Source organism: Maylandia zebra, linkage group LG2 (genome assembly GCF_041146795.1).
Source record: "Maylandia zebra isolate NMK-2024a linkage group LG2, Mzebra_GT3a, whole genome shotgun sequence".
Lineage (NCBI taxonomy): Eukaryota > Metazoa > Chordata > Actinopteri > Cichliformes > Cichlidae > Maylandia > Maylandia zebra.
The window spans coordinates 39,966,244-39,982,407 of NC_135168.1; the positions used below are offsets into that span (position 1 = coordinate 39,966,244).

Sequence of the window (16,164 nt, forward strand, 5' to 3'; positions counted from 1 at the left end):
TCCCAAGAAAATACTACAAGTCGTATTGACAAAAATAAATGCTTTTCAGCATTCACACTAATAAAGATTTGAATAACAATGCTGTGAATGCTTTTCAGCATTCACACTAATAATAATAAAATAGTATAATAATAAAGATTTGAATAACAATACTGTCAATACTTATCAGCATTCACACTAATTAACAAGAAATCCAATTTAGGATTTTTTTTTAAACAAGAACAAAAGACAGGGTGAACTTGTATTTAGAAATGCATATCTAACAGGGCTCTGGAGGTAGAGCAGGTCATCCACTAATCAGAAGGTTGGTGGTTCAATCCCTGGCTGTTATAATCTGCATGCCAAAGGATTCTTGGGATACTGAACCCCAAGTTACTCACCGATATGATAAGTGTGAATGCTACATAGAAAGCACTTAAGTACAAAAACAGTAGAAAAAAGTACTTCAAGTGGAAAGGTTCTTTATAAGAAACAGTCTATCTAAAAAATTCTATTATCAAACAGATTGGTTGATGCAGGATAGTTTAATTCTCATTAAGATTTTCAGTTACACAACAATAGCTGCCTGCCACCAAATGAGATGTAAAAACAATTCCTGATCCTGATTCTATCACATTTGTAAAACAAATTGAGCCAGGGGAGTCCTGAATTGGGGTCCTTTCCCCGAAATGTAAACACATATACATTCACTCAGGTGAGAACAGATTCTATTTATCATCACATACCAGGGTTTAATGTTTTCCAACAGAAGACAGCCCAGACATGGTCACACGGCACGTGGAGCAGCTTACCTTCAAACATTTACCACAAATTTTGAGCCTCCTTTACTTGGACTGAACTGTACTGGTCCATAATAAATAAATAAATAAATATATATATAAAATCAGATGAAAAGTTTAATCCCATGCCGTAGCAATTATTCTCAGGCTTTATACCAGGAATGGACCAGGAATGAACAGGTAGACAGGTATTATTAATGTAAGTTAGAGAATTTTTCATGGAGTTCCACAGAGTTCTGTCCTAGAACCAATACTTTTTACATTATACGTTTCCCCTCATGCAATGTTATTACAAAACACATGCATTTTCATTGCTATGCAGATGACACCAAGTTATATTTATCTACGAAATAATGTAATTACTTAAACTACATGCATGTAGGCAAAGGAACATCCATGCAGGAATTAACATCTGCACATCAACTTGCTATAAGAGCTGCATAGTAGCAAACTCTCCAAAACCAGCTTTTTTAAATGTCTGTCAACATACAAATGCTCTTATAATTAAATGAGTTACAGTTGCATTAGAAGCTATTACAACTGTAACGCTAATTGTAATGTTGAAAATCTAACCCTCTAGTTTCCATGCAAATTTTAAGGGGCTCTTCCATTTAGATTTTTTAAAATGTAAGAAGTAGTGGTGTTGTTATTCCACTGTGTCCCCACACGTGTGCGTGTGCATGTGTGTGTGTGTGTGTTAGAGAGAGAGTGAGACAGAAAGAGGGAGCGAGACAGAGGGACAGAGTTGAAAAATTCATATAAGCTCTTTAAGGTCTTTTTCAAATCATTACACTAATTCCATATTCAGACATCTTCATGCAATGCAAACAACTATCAGAATTTTACATACATTATATAAACGATACATGTTTTTCAATGCCCGATAAAACTTTTATACAAGCTTCTGTTTAAAGATATACAGAAGCAGTTATACTTGTATTGCATTTGAGAATTTGACAATATAAAAAGGCATATTTAAAAATTGCCCACCATCCCTCAAAACACAATGATAAAAGCTACAAACAAGTGATGTATGGAGCTGGATGCACATAACAGAGGTAGAAAATACCCATGGAAGCAAAAGCTAGCAACATTATCCAGCCTGATATCACGGCAAAGCATGTAATAGGCACGTTGGTCCACCGTATCTATTACACACTTTGCCAAGATACTGGACTACATTATCTGTCATTCCATAAATATCCATAAATAGCCTGTGAAGAGAAGCAAAGCAGACACTATTTCATGCAAGTAACAATTCTAATTTATTGTAAATGCGTTTATATTGCACAATTTAATAAAACCCTGATTCCTGTAATTCACACTTAAGCTGCTGTAACAGAATATTTGGAGGACAACACTGAGTGAGATTTATGTTCTCATACCTGAGGAAAATTTAGGAAAAAAAATAAAAATTCCAAAGCTTTCCAGAACCAAACTGTTTGCAAGACATGAACTTACAAATTTACAAGCAATCTTGTTAACTGAAAAAATATATTTGGAATCCATACATTTTACAACAGCACATCTTTGTGTGAAAGATAAAAAAACGGATCATGCATCAACACAGTGCGATTAACATCTGTCTGCATGGTCCTTTTCCTGTCCGTGTATGGCTTTGCAAAGATGAAAATGGAAACAATAATAAACTCTACCTGAATTTTCAGCATACTGTTTACGGAAAGTTTAGTTTGTCTGAGTTATAAACATCACAGATAGTTGTGTTTGAAGTAAGAGATGGTGCAAAAGGCATGTCTAATCCTTTCAGTTCAAATTGCGGCTCCGGGTCTGATGAGAGGAAGTCTGGACCGACTGAGGGAGCTGGAGTGGAAGCCTGGTTTTCAGGTACTGAAACCTGGAGACATCGGTAAAACAAAAAAAGGTGCATAAGCACAGTGGTTAAAATGAATCAGTCACTGACAGGCCAAAAATGCCTCTGAATGAGGAAATTTCTGTTCTTAGTTTTATGCATTCATGGGGATTTTTGTATGTTTGTTTGTGTGTATGTACCTCAGGCTGAGCGGGGTTCTCATGGATATTCACTTTGTGGTACAACTGTGAAGTTAGGAAAAAGCACATGAGTCAGAAGAGGAAAGAGGATGAGCGCTAATGTGAGTTGCCAGGCAGTCCCAGACGAGATAAAGACTTAGTGCCCCAATCCATAAATAACTACTATTTCTTTTTAAAACAACAAAAGTGGCTGAGTTCCTTTCACCTCTCTTTTATCTTTGCCTTGAATATAAATCAAGCTTTACACCTACCAGTGGCTCAGAGGAGGTAGCTGAAGGTTGTGTAGAAATATGAGAATTCACAGGCTGATAAGACAAAGCTGAAGGATGTGAGTAACTTGGGCATGCAGGTTGATTCTCAATCTGTAATTGGAATAAGAATTTTAAAATTTTAAAATAAGAACATCAAATATTAACACAGCTGGTCTTAATTTCCACTTAAAAGAATACTTACATGATAATATACAGCAGGTGCAGGTGAGGCTGCAGTCTGAGGAGCAGACTTGTCCCTTTTACAGCACTTTTTACAACAACAGCAACAGCAGATGATCCCGACGACAATCAAGGCAATAACGGCCATAAATATAAACTGTGGCAACATTTCTGTAAGAGTATGGAGAAAGTTAGGGAATATGGTGTAGAGGGTGGGGGTTGATGTTAGTTAGAACTTCTACTCTATGAGGAGAAATGCTCTGTTGCTTACCAGGGGTCACTTCAAGCCGAGCACTCAAGATCAGGTTGCCATCTGGGTCTCTGAACTCAAAGGTGCCAGAGTCTCTAATTTCTGTAGAATTTATAATTATGCCATCCATCACTGCATGAATTCTGCCAGAAAAGCGATTATCTTTTATGATCAGACTGCCATCCATCAGTGTTTCGGGATCCATTTGGCCCTCAGGTGTAAAAGTCACGGTCCACTTCTTAGGACCCCGAGGGTATTCAATGAGAATGTGCTCATTCCACCTTGTTTCATAGTGTCTGGTTTGTTCTGTTAGTGACACAGATCAGACTTCATTAGAACATTTAATCTGGTAAAATGCAGAAATCTCACAGGCAGCTTCTCACATCACCTTTTACTTTGAGCAGCACCTTGGCCAACACAGAGTGGTTCTTATCCATGAAGTTGTAGTACCCACTGTCTGCCTGAGTGAGGTAAGACAGCTGCCAATTACCGTTTTTCACCTCAGCTCTGCTTTCTCTGATCTGAGAGTCTGTGCGATTCCACAGGATCTTTGGCTGGTCCGGACTGTGAAGGGGAGTAAACTCCAGGATTTCAGCCCATCTAGGGATAGAGTCCTCCCACGTATAGTAGTAATCCCTTGTGACATTTTTAGCACATTCTTAAAATGCAGATTAAGAAAAAAAAGGAGGGGACTTGTGCTTAGGAACAGGTAGCTAAAACACATACCTATATATTTTTGATCTAAATATACAGTACAGTTCAAATTCTTACCCAAGACTTTCAGTTCAACAACATCTTGTCGCTGGTAGCCACCAGATGATACAGAATAAATTCCTTCATCTCTTTTTTCTACATCTGTAAGATAAATTGAGCCAGGAGAGACTCTAAAGCGTGTGTCTTTTGCCTGAAAGATAGACAGCACATATATATTCCTCAGATTATAACATATTCTATATACTTTGATTTAATTGTTTCAAACATAGGCCCAACATTTATCATATTGCCGAAATGTAATGGTCACATAGAGGCTGCTCACCATCCCATTATTTATAACAACTTTTTTGGATCCCGTATTAGTTTCAGTAAAGTATATTGGTCCAGTATAACGTGAGGGTATATAATTAGATGGAAACTGCCACCTCCTGCCATAGCACACCTCATCAGTTTGTATACCAGAGGATGAACCTTTAATCAAAAAGATGCAAGAGAAGAAGAGACAGATGGAGGTAGTGTTAATGTAACTGAAACCACAAACATCTGACAACATAATATCAGTTGTTTCCATTAATATACCAAACACACACACACATACCGGTATTTTGTTACACTCTGAAAGTAATTTTGAAGACAAGGTTCTGGAACCTCACTGAATTTACACAAATGCAGCAGCATAAAAAAGCATTCTCATCCCCAAAGCACGAGGCAGAGTAAAGTATAACTCTCAATCTGATGAATTAACTCACATTCGTCATAAAGCATCAGAAATAAACCAAGTTATTATTAGCTGAATGAAGGAAATACATGAACAACATCTCACATCAGTAAATTACCCTATTTTCAGCTCAGTCACCACAGCAGCTCCAAACCATTAAACCATTTCTGCCTTGCCTGTAACTTTGTCTCCAAACGGTTCAACCTGATTGGTCCCTCTGATGCACTCACTTCATCAGCCGCTATTCTCAAACCAGCAATGGCTGACCATCTTAGAACAGCAACTGGCCACTTTTAGATATCAGCACTACTGAGCCATTAACTCAAACCCATACATTACAAACAGCGAGGTGTATTAATGAAGCCAGATCTATGGCTTGACCAGCTATGCTGAGATGGCTAAGCTCAAAGTAAGAGTCACTGTGGTCATTTATGCTGGTGGCGGTCCTGGCCTGTTTGGCGCCCGGGGCGAACACTCCCTGTTTGTTTACTTGCACCGCGGTAACTGGAGCCTCGTCGTCTCGTCTCTCTATATACTGGACTGTATATAGCGGAGATGACAATAAAGTTTACTTTGACTTCAGCACAGCTACAAGCAGGCGCTCCTGCGCTCACTTTTCGCGTATAGAATTTCGAAAAAACATCGGTGCAAATTATAAGTCTGTATCATAATGTCTGGTGTTTTCGTGTTTGTTGTTTAGTTTTTATTTTGTTTTATTTTGCGAGTTGGTTATTAGATGCTGCTTCAGCCAGCCAGAGAATCCCCCGCCCTCTCCTCTCTGTGCCGTAAACAGCAGGCGCACCTCGCAAACGGAGGGCGCCCTTACTCCCAGGAAATGGGCGATAGAAAACCGATCGGTGCCTATGCCATTCCCAATATGCGCTGGCTGATGTCGGGGCAGCATGAGTACGAGCAATTTTTTATTTTTTGCCGATGCCCGTGATGCCGCCCCCCACCACGATGCCGCCCTGGGCAGCCGCCCGTTTCGCCCGTATCAAAAACCGCTAGGGAGCAGGTCAGGTTTCAATTTAAATCCTCCAGAAACGCAACGTGTTCACTGATTCTTTTATTTACAGCATGTTTTAACTGTTAAGCGAAACCTTATTAAAAACCAATGAATGAAGCACAGAGTGTACAGGAATGTGCACATATAATTAATCAATTCGATATAAAAAGTATAAAAAAAATTTAGCAACAGATTAAAACCACGTATTGTTATATATAGGAATACGTGGTTTTAATCTGTTGCTAAGTTTCTTTAGCACTGCTGGAATTGCAGCTCCATGAACATTGAACATAAACCATGAACACCGTTTCAACTAATAAAATACCAAAAAGTTGACTCTGTTCATCTAGACACAGGATTAACTTTTTGGGATGTCCTTATCTGGATGATTGAGCATGCATCAAGACAACCAATAAAATAATTACACTTTGATCTGCTGACAAACTGCCATTCGGCAGAAACGCTGCCTATTCGGATATTGGACAATGGCCTTTAACGTTTAAATAGATCCAGTTTAAAGTTTCAGAGCTCTAATCTGCAGCTGTTACCTTAAACAGCAGTGATAACGTGATTAACTTGAATGGATATGATATGTTTTTTCTTTAAATATTATAAATGACCATTTTAAGCGCCACTCTTAGGGGATTATCGCATGCGGACGATGAGTCACGTGACGCTGCAAAACGCCCATATTTACGTGTGAGCGCTCACAGAACCGGAAGCAGAAGACAAATAAAGAATAAGAAAAAGTTGATTGCCACCGTCGTGCTACCCGTTATCTCTGACTGAGGTTATATGTTTTGTCAAACCAGCTAACGGAAAGAAATCTCGGCTGTGCTGAATTTTCTGGTTTCCGTCGTGTAAACGTTTCCTTTCACTTTGCGGCTAAAGACATTAATGACAATGCATAAATACCGTGAATAGTTTAAAACACATAAATATGTAACTGTATATTTATATTTCAATGAAATTAATCAGATTGTTTTGTTTTCTTTCGAAAAACAATTAAAAAAAAAACCCAATATGCTTGCTTATTTATTTATTTTTATTTATGGGTGGATGTACGTTGATAGGTGTTTATGTTTCCCAAATAATTTATTGATAAATGAAATGCACCAAGCACTAATTCTGGGAATAGCAGATGGGTGTGGAGACAATGCGTATTGTTCTTCCTGTGTTCTGCTACTGATTTAAATTGCATTAGTCTACAGCAGCCCCACAACACCAAACGTCTTTTACTACAACATGCACGCACTTTAATTCGCTCCGGCAGAGTGCCACTTAACACCTGGCTCCACGGAGAGATTGGATAACTTTGTACATGCTGTATCCACGGAGTGTGTGGCATGGAAATCAATTAACGTTTGTTGTAAATAATCCCAAACCATCGAGCGTTGTATTTCAGATTTCAGGTGTTTATATGTTAGAATGTGGGAATGAGCTCTACTCACCGAAGAAGACAATGGAAAACATCAAAAACACAAGCGACATGTTCTGCAGAAAAAGAGCAGAGAGGTGACTTGAGGCTCTTTTTTCTGAGTGTTTTTTCCCTCAGCTTCCAAGACCAAATCCGTACCGCATTCCCCTCTATAATGAAATGTTCGGATAACACACAAAAATTAACCCCGAAAATAGCAAATCAGTGACACAGGTGATGTTCAGTATTAAAAAGCCTGACTAAGAAGAAGTTGTGGACAAACAGAAAAAGAATAATGAGACCGTACTTCTTTTGTGTGATTGAGTTCTGTGCGTCCTGCAGCTGCTGGGTGGAGAAAAGAAGGACTGGGCGTGGCTTAGGCTCCACCTCTCCCACTGTAACTGCATACAGGGCCCATCTCTCAGGATACTTTTCAATAACAAACCAGGCATTTGTGTTGTTTCTGCCTCCAAGATCGCTTTTAAAACCACCATATCATAAATAAAAGCAGTTTAAAGGGGATAAAAATACAACTTTTTGCACCGTTTTGTTGGCTGCCGTCCCATTTCAAGTGAATTCAGTAGGAATGAATTCTAAAGGAATCGCAGTCAAGACGTTTTTAAACATGTTACATAAAAACACTGGGAAATAACTGGTCCGGCACCATAAAACCTGCTTTATTTTAATCATGTATATAACCTATACTAAAAACATATTTAAAGTGTCAGCATGTGCACTGTTAAGGACTTTACTTATCTCATGTGACACTTATGTCATGTAAACCTCCCCAAATAAAGATAAACCACACACCCTACACTCCTGAAACAGCAAGTTTGCTCATTTACAAAGACACGAACAGTCTCTAATTTTTATGTTTGTTTCATTTCAACGGAGAGAGACAAACGTCAGGTGTGCCCATGTGGCACACAGATAAATCAGTTTTGTCATTTTACATTTATTTCTTATCATTTAAGCCAGAAGAGTTGTGCTGGGTGATTTCTATAGATTTCTATTGATTTCTATATATTAAAATAGAACAAAATGTCTTTATCATGTAGTAAAACTAAGATGTATCAATGAAATTGGACTTCTTATATTGAGAAATCTGAGGGATGTTGTCTACCTACTTAAGATCAAAGTAGGCTGTATGTGTAATATGGTGTAATAAGAGTTTGACATTCCTGCCATAGAAAATCAATAGAGCGTTTCTGTAAAGAGGAGTAAAAGAGATGAGTCCAAACGTGGTGACCAACTACAAGAAACATCTGCTGCGCTTGCCAACAAGGGTTTCTCCACAAAGAACTTGCTTATGTCGTTCTTGGGGATAAAACACTCACTCAATGACATGAAATCAATTTATTATTTTTATGTAATGTGTTTTTTCCTGGATTTTTGGTCCATATTCTGTCTCTCCCATTAAAATGAAACTACCATCAAATCTAGAGACTCTTTATTTCTGGGGAGCTGGAGATCAAGTAATTTTCCCTCACTGTAGAAACTAACAAGTTAATTTTGTTAATTAACTTTTGTTAATTTTTTAACAAGAAGGAAAATTTAAGTGAGAGGTGTTCCATGTCGCGTTATGATCTCTTATATTTTCTAAGATCATCTCATCATTTGCACGTACAGTCAGAATCTGACGAGTTACTACAGAAGTCTAAAATCTAGCAGCATAGTAAGAGGGAGGGAAAATATGTTCCCTTACAAGAACTGCAAAATGTGACGCACTTTGCGTATCAGCGGCCGAGAATACGACGTATCCATCGCCATAACAGAAGGGGGAGCAGTGGGCATGCGCGCTCTGCGGAGGTCGTCGTTATCCTCTTATCCTCATCCACAAAAACATTTTTTTTAAATTACCCTCACATCCTGCAGGTGAGTTCACATTACGCACAAACTGAGTAATCGTTTGTTGATGATCGGTAACTGATGACCCGGCAGCCAGTAGTAGCGCTACAATGGTTCAGAAGATGGGAAACATGCTGGACACCTGAGTGGACATGACTTCAAAGAGCGGACAGGACGTCATGGGGGGACATGAGTGTGTGCAGTGCGCTGAGTCCGCATCGACATCATTTGGGCTGTCGCTGAGCTCCCCGCCTTTTGCAGCTTGTTGATTAATGATCGCATGTCCCGTCTGGCCGCTTGTTTTCGGAGGAGGGTTGGTGTGAATGTCAATTACGTTTACAGATGAAACAATCCGCTGTCTTTTACAGGAGAAGATGTCCTCCTGCGTCCTCTACACTGCACTTTTCACCCTTCCTTTTGCACTGGGTAAGTGTGGCACCAGTTTTTAATAAGACTACCCGTAGTTTTTCTGTTTCTTTCTGCTTAAATAATTATTAATAATGCACTTACTGGTGCTTTATATTACGGTTAGGTTATTCGTAGTAAAAGTGAAGTCAATGTTACTATTTTAAAAAGTGACTAATTAATACATTTGTCGATAACGTCACCATTATCTGCAGAATGTTTCTAGAAAGCCATTTCATTAAAGGGTCTTGGATTAAATAAAACAAAGGCAAAGAAGAATGGCCAGCCCAGATTTGAAGAGCAGAGATTTTTGTTTTTTAGCACTTCAACTCTGAAATATAATTCTCACAAATATAAATTTCCAACATGCAAAACTATAATAAATGTGAGAGGTGCCCAGAGAAAATGCAGTGGAAAAATATGCAGTATAAAGTCAGTACGTGAACAGTAACAATTAATAAACGTGTACATATGCTGAATTAAAGAGCTTAAAAGTTAAATCACATAGCAGACTCTAAAAATCTGTTACAAAATAGATGACCTTAAATGACCTAATAACATAAAAGTAGGTCAACCTTTTACATATGTAGGAGAGTTTACAGTCCGTATCTGAGGTCTGAAGAAAATTATTAATTATGTTACTCGTACTTTTCCTGCAGGTTGGGAATTACTAGGTGAGTCAAAAGTCACATTTTACCGCTCATGCATCCTTCTTCTGTAGCACATGGTCTCCAATGATGTTGCTGACTTTCATTTGCACCTCGACAGGTGACCGAGAAAAAGTTCAGACTGTTTGCGTCGGGAAGGAGTTTCGTCTACCGGTGGACTCAACGTCGCGAATCGTGACTTTTACACCGTATCCCGACGGGCCGAAACGCATCCTGCTGGAGAAAACCACTGTGAGTGGACGAGTGTTGACACTTGGGGGTTTTTTGTGTGTGTGTGTGTGTGTTTGGTTGCTGTGTTGCCTAAAAATGGATCTGCCATGCAACTGTAGGTTAAGGACCCACGGTTTGAGTGGACCAAAGATAAGTCGTTAGTCCTGAAAGAAGTGAGTCATGCTGACCAGGGAGTTTATGCCAACAAGCTGTCCATGGGCTTCACCTACGAGACTGTCCGTCTGATCGTTTCGGGTATGACAGTTGCCTCTCTTTGGCGAAATTCATTGCTTTGTGTCATGATGCAAAAGAGCCAGCTTTTTCAATGATCTGCCTCTCTTTGCTTGAAACATTAAGTTATTTAATAACTTAATGTGTCCCTATGCTTTGATGTCATAGGCAATCTATTCATTGCCTTAAAGCAGAGAAGTTGTAGCAACTGTTCTGACTCCGTGTCAGGTGTGTTTGTGTGTGTGTATATAACGTTTGCCAGCCACACCCCTGCTGCATAAAAAGAGGAGAGGTTAATTGGTATAAATATACAGCAGGTGTGGCATTACTTTACCTGCCACTGCCCCCTGAACCAATCTTTCCCACCTCTCCTGCAGCTGAACACTGCCGTAAGCATGCATAGCCTACGAATGGTCCCTACACAAGTAATGTCAGGAAAATGTACTCATCAAAGTATCATAAAGAAAGATATATTATCACTTTTCTTTTCGTTTTGATTTGTGATCATTTACAGTACACTGATGTGTGTTAGGAGTGGGTCTTTTGCAATATCACTTTCCTTTTCACCAGTTTAGTTAAAAAGAAAGTAACTTTTGCATCTCTAAATTGTACTTAAATAAACTTGTTCTCTTTCTGTCTTTCACTTACCTCGTGGTTCTTCGTCTTCCTTCAGAATGCATTAAACCCTACCGCAGAAACTATGGGGAGACCTTTGAGCACAGCATCCCCGAAAATGGCTCCCTGCTGGAGTTCTCTCACCGGGGCGCTCCGCCTGAGGCTGTGCCGGTCGTGCTTTGGAACCGGACAGACCCCGAAACCGGTAACGCTGGCCGGGGGCGGCTGCTAAGAGGGGGGAAGGTTTGGGTGGCGGAGAGAGTGACGCAAGCAGACCAAGGCAACTACACCATGAGAGACGACAACGGGAAGGTGCTGGGTCGCAGCACCCTCACCGTCCGTGGTGAGCAGAGCAGAAACGTGGGTTTTAAGAAGCTGACTGACTACCTTTAACTTTGTGACTTTACAGTGCTAATGGTTTTGTTTTATCCTTCCCTTTCTATCTGATGCCCTCTCATACTTCCACATTCACCACTACTCCATTTTTCATGATTTTACACATGGATGGATGCAGGGCATTCCTTCAACATCACACGCTTTACCAAAGAGTCCATAATCCTGCCTCTATATCTTCCTCTTGCTCATGCCCATCTCATTTTTACCCCTGGCCATTTTCCTGATGAATCCTCCCTGGGCCCCTTTGACCCCAAACCCCCACGTGGCCCTGTGCAGCTCATCCGTGAGGGGCAGATAACGGACCATGACCTGCACTACAGGGGTATCATCTCACTGAGTAGGAACGGCTCCATCTACGAGGTGGTCATTGCAAGGCTGACCTCAAGGCATGATGGGCTGTATGAAGTTAAAGACAGGAATGGCAACCTGGTATCCTCCACCTACTTGCACGTGATCAGTGGGTATTGTGCCACGTTTTTGGAAGCATGTATCAATCAGAAGTTGTTTGATCCATAGTTGCCACTCCTCCTAAAATCCATGTGTCTGCCATCTTCTCAGACAAAAGGGGAGGGAGTTGGCGAGCGCTCCTCAAATCCGTTACTGTCCCTTCTGGCATGTTCGTGTCCCTGGCTGGTTTCATCCTGTTCATGAAACGTTACCCAAACTGTAGCCTCTCCCAACTCATCACGTGCTTTAGAACACACCGCACGCTGCCAGCCAACCCCCCGAGGGTCAACATCCAGGTGAGGAAACCAGGAGAGTCCACAGCTAAATAAATGATTACAAGCCGTCGAGCCAATCTTATTGCAGATGCATGCACTTTGACACCGACAGAAGCCACTTGTTGACGTTTTTTGACATTTCTTTTTTGCTCCAGAGAGTCTGATGAACTGAAGTATCTTATTTCAGATATCCATCCATCCATCCATTCGCTACCGCTTATCCTTTTCAGGGTCGCGGGGGGCGCTGGAGCCTATCCCAGCTGTCATAGGGCGAGAGGCGGGGTACACCCTGGACAGGTCGCCAGTCTGTCGCAGGGCTAACACACAGGGACAGACAACCATTCACACTCAGATTCACTCGCACATTCACACCTAGTGGCAATTTGAATTATCCAATTAACCTATCCCCTCTAATTATTTCAGATAATTTGTAGATATTTTTATATATTCTGTCCGAAGTATTTTGACTGAAGCTCCGTAGATGTCAGCATGATGATGCCACACACATCACTAGAAAGGAGCAACCTGATATCACGGCTAAACATTTAACAGACACACCGGTCCACGATGATCACTAAAGGTCACATTTATTGTTTTTACGAGCAGTAACCGGTGAATTGTGATGGTCTGTGAGTCGGATGAGTTCCTAGGTCTTTGTCGTTATTGGTTTATTTATGTTTGTGGGGTTTTGTTTTTTCTTTTGCAGCACTACAGTCCCCCCTCTCCTCAGCCCCCAGGTCACTACAGCTACTCTCAGCAGACTGGAACACCAAGAAAATGGACCCCAAGAGCCAGTCCTGTTCACACTGTAAGACTGATTAACTAATATAATCTTCTTCTTTTTTAAGGGAGCTAAAATCATTCAATTGAATTGTGTCTTTGTGCATATCTGTTGTTGTTTGTATTTCTAGGGTTATGCTCCGGTAACGGTAGGGTCTCCAAGAGCCGAGAACCAGGATGTGCACAGAGCAACAGCTGGGAGTTCCCCTAGTCATAACTTAACTGTTGAGGTAATACAGCTCTCCAGCTGTGAATATTTAGATGCCACAGATTATTATGATATTTGCTTAAGCTTGTGTCTTCATCCCTTGCTAGCAGGCTAAATCTAATGAGGACGAGGACAGGATTTCCTTCCCTGTGCCCGGAGCTTCAGACTGCCTCCACTCATCCGAGGACTGCGTTCAGTTCCAAATCAAAAAGGATGGAGATAAGGGAAGGGGGAACAAATCACAAGACTTCTTTTCCACGCTGCCACTAGACACAGACACCTCTGAGTCCTGCAGTATTTACACGTCAAAGAATCTGAACTTTTCATAAAAGAGAGAACATGGAGAAATCACACAAACGGTGAAGCTCCTGACCGAGAAGAAGAACCTCACCTGTGCCTTATGCACGGTTTTAATAGTTTGCTTTGTGATGTAATTTTTCTGAAGCATGAGTTAGGGCTGCTCAATTAATCGAATTTTAATCACGATTACGATCTGGGCTTTCAACGATCATTAAAAATGACTGAGCCGATTATTGGCCCCTCCCTCATTTATCCGCGACACCTTAAAGGCCGGTCCGTGAAAATATTGTCGGGCATAAACCGTCCGTGGCGCAAAAAAGGTTGGAGACCGCTGATTAAGAGGACCCGAGGGAAGCTCGGAAAGCTAAGCAGAAGTTATTTGGAGAGGAGAGTGACTGCCGTTGGTTGAAAAGAGAGGTAAAAAAAACTTCAGTGGTGTTGCACACTATTTTATATTATTTTTTAAAGTCATTGTTAACCCTTTAGATCCGGTCAGAGCAGCACGCTCCGTTTTGCATAACTATTTTTAAATCCCTGTAGAACCTGGACCGTGTAAGCTAGCGCAATAATTTGTTTTGCATATGAAACCGGAGGAGTTGTACTTACATCTGATGCCATCAGCTTGTCCTCGGTCACGGTTTCCTTCCACATATAGCTTTGCAAAAATTGCATAAAAAGCGCTTGCAGGAACAAAAACATAATATTCCAGAAACACGCTTTGCCGATCCGATCAGCTGTTCGTAACACTTCCCACAGTTAAACAGACTGTCACATGTCCGCCATTTCCTGCCCGAAACCGGCAGTGACGTCATTTTCGCGGAAATTGTAGTTTTTTTTACTTGTAGGCCTTAAAAGCCTATACTGGTCATGTTTGACTTTTCTGAATAGTTTCTGGGATGCTTAGAACTCGAATTGCACTGCTGGAAATAGTTTATTTTGATGCACCAGCTGTTTTCTTTGCAAATTTGCATCATAGGATTGTTTTTTCGTTTTTCCTGCAGTATATAAAAATTGATGTATCTCCAAAATAAAACTATGAAGACACTCAAAATAAATTTCCTGTTGTAAACTATTTTTTGCAACTTTTTTGTATTTAAAGTTTTGAAGGATAAGCCTCTTAAATTTCTCCAAGTAGAAATATATGCAAAAAAAACAAAAATGATTTTCAATTTTTTTTTGTAGTTTATTGTACTTTTTTGCAATTAATGTAGTTACTATGGACTTAATGCATACATATTATTAAAATATGGGCTATAATAGTTGTATAGCAACTTGAAATGCTCCCACAAATGGCACTACAACATGTAAAAATATAATATAAGCTCTGGCGGACTTGGTTCTATGGTAGGTCTTAAAGGGTTAAATAAATATCGTCAAATAATCGAGATCTCAATTTCAGTGAAAATAATCGTGATTATCATTTTTGCCATAATCGAGCAGCCCTAGCATGAGTTGAGCATAATCCTTCCTGTCTCATATTGTACTGCCTGATGGTGCTCCTGAAATCTCCTGCCGTTACCTACCTCCGGACCCTCAGGACCAATATGATCTGCACTGCTCCTGTGTTTAAGACAGTCTCTAGGGCTACCCACCAGTTGTTGTGGTAACGTTTGATAAATTTCATTTTTCAATACTGTACAGCAATATAGACTTAAGTTCTCACCCATCATGTTGTCCATACTTAATTATTATTCTAAATAGCTCGTCTGCATTTTTAACAATTTATGCAGTGTATTAAATCTTTGGGGTAATTCTACTTATAATAGTTATGTGACATGTTTCACCAAATACTGCAGTTAATATTTGAATGTTGTGTGCAGGATAACCTTTTATCCCCAAAGCTTGTAATATTTTCATAATGTCAAAATGTCATCACTCAAAAAATAAAAAAATAATCTTTAAGAAACACATTTTAGATGATGTCGTCTTTACACTGTATGTATATTGGCCACCCAGGGGTGGTCCTCTTCTCTTTGCTCTTCTCTCTCTACGCAAATGACTCTTTCTCAAAAGACCTGTCAGTCAGAATTGTGATGTTTGATGACAGTCTGAAGTCGGCCTTATCAAGGACACAGATGTGGAGTTGAACAGCTGGCCCTGTGGGGCAGTCAGATCAGCCTAGAGCTGAATACGCTCAAAACTGTAGCAGTAACAGTGGAGTTGAGGAGTCCCTCTCCATTATGCCTGCTTGCCACAATCTTCCAAGATCTAAAGTGGTCACTCCGTATAGACACTATTATCAAAGAGGCAGAGCAGAGCCTGCGCCAGCTCAGGAGGTTCAACCTGCCTCAGGAGGTGATGATCTATTCAACTCTGGAATAATCCAGTTTGTTCTCTGCTCACTCATGTCGGTATTGTTTGGATCAGCATCCATGCAGGACAAGAACAGACTATGATGGACAGTGAAGTCTGCAGGAAAAACAAATCCAGAGTCAGGACACAAGCAGGCAATATCA

The 16,164-nt window shown here is 40.3% G+C and overlaps 2 protein-coding genes across 2 annotated transcripts; one reads left to right on the top strand and one right to left on the bottom strand.

Moving 5' to 3' along the window:
- Positions 1–1,519: 1,519 nt before the first annotated feature.
- LOC101464849 (uncharacterized) lies at positions 1,520–7,699 on the bottom strand. Its single transcript, XM_004545393.3, has 10 exons — positions 7,633–7,699; positions 7,360–7,495; positions 4,507–4,655; positions 4,242–4,374; positions 3,859–4,128; positions 3,492–3,776; positions 3,243–3,391; positions 3,041–3,151; positions 2,790–2,834; positions 1,520–2,634 (listed from the first exon to the last, which is right to left on the bottom strand). The coding sequence occupies exons 2-10, from the start codon at positions 7,397–7,399 to the stop codon at positions 2,455–2,457; spliced, it is 1,362 nt and encodes a 453-aa protein (XP_004545450.3). The 5' UTR covers positions 7,400–7,495; positions 7,633–7,699; the 3' UTR covers positions 1,520–2,454.
- A 1,411-nt stretch (positions 7,700–9,110) lies between these two features.
- On the top strand, positions 9,111–15,610 carry LOC101465337 (uncharacterized). Its single transcript, XM_004545394.3, has 11 exons — positions 9,111–9,200; positions 9,542–9,599; positions 10,238–10,252; positions 10,347–10,477; positions 10,576–10,711; positions 11,361–11,645; positions 11,817–12,155; positions 12,257–12,441; positions 13,127–13,228; positions 13,332–13,430; positions 13,519–15,610. Exons 2-11 carry the CDS (start codon positions 9,548–9,550, stop codon positions 13,735–13,737), a joined length of 1,563 nt encoding a protein of 520 aa, XP_004545451.2. The 5' UTR covers positions 9,111–9,200; positions 9,542–9,547; the 3' UTR covers positions 13,738–15,610.
- Positions 15,611–16,164: the final 554 nt, after the last annotated feature.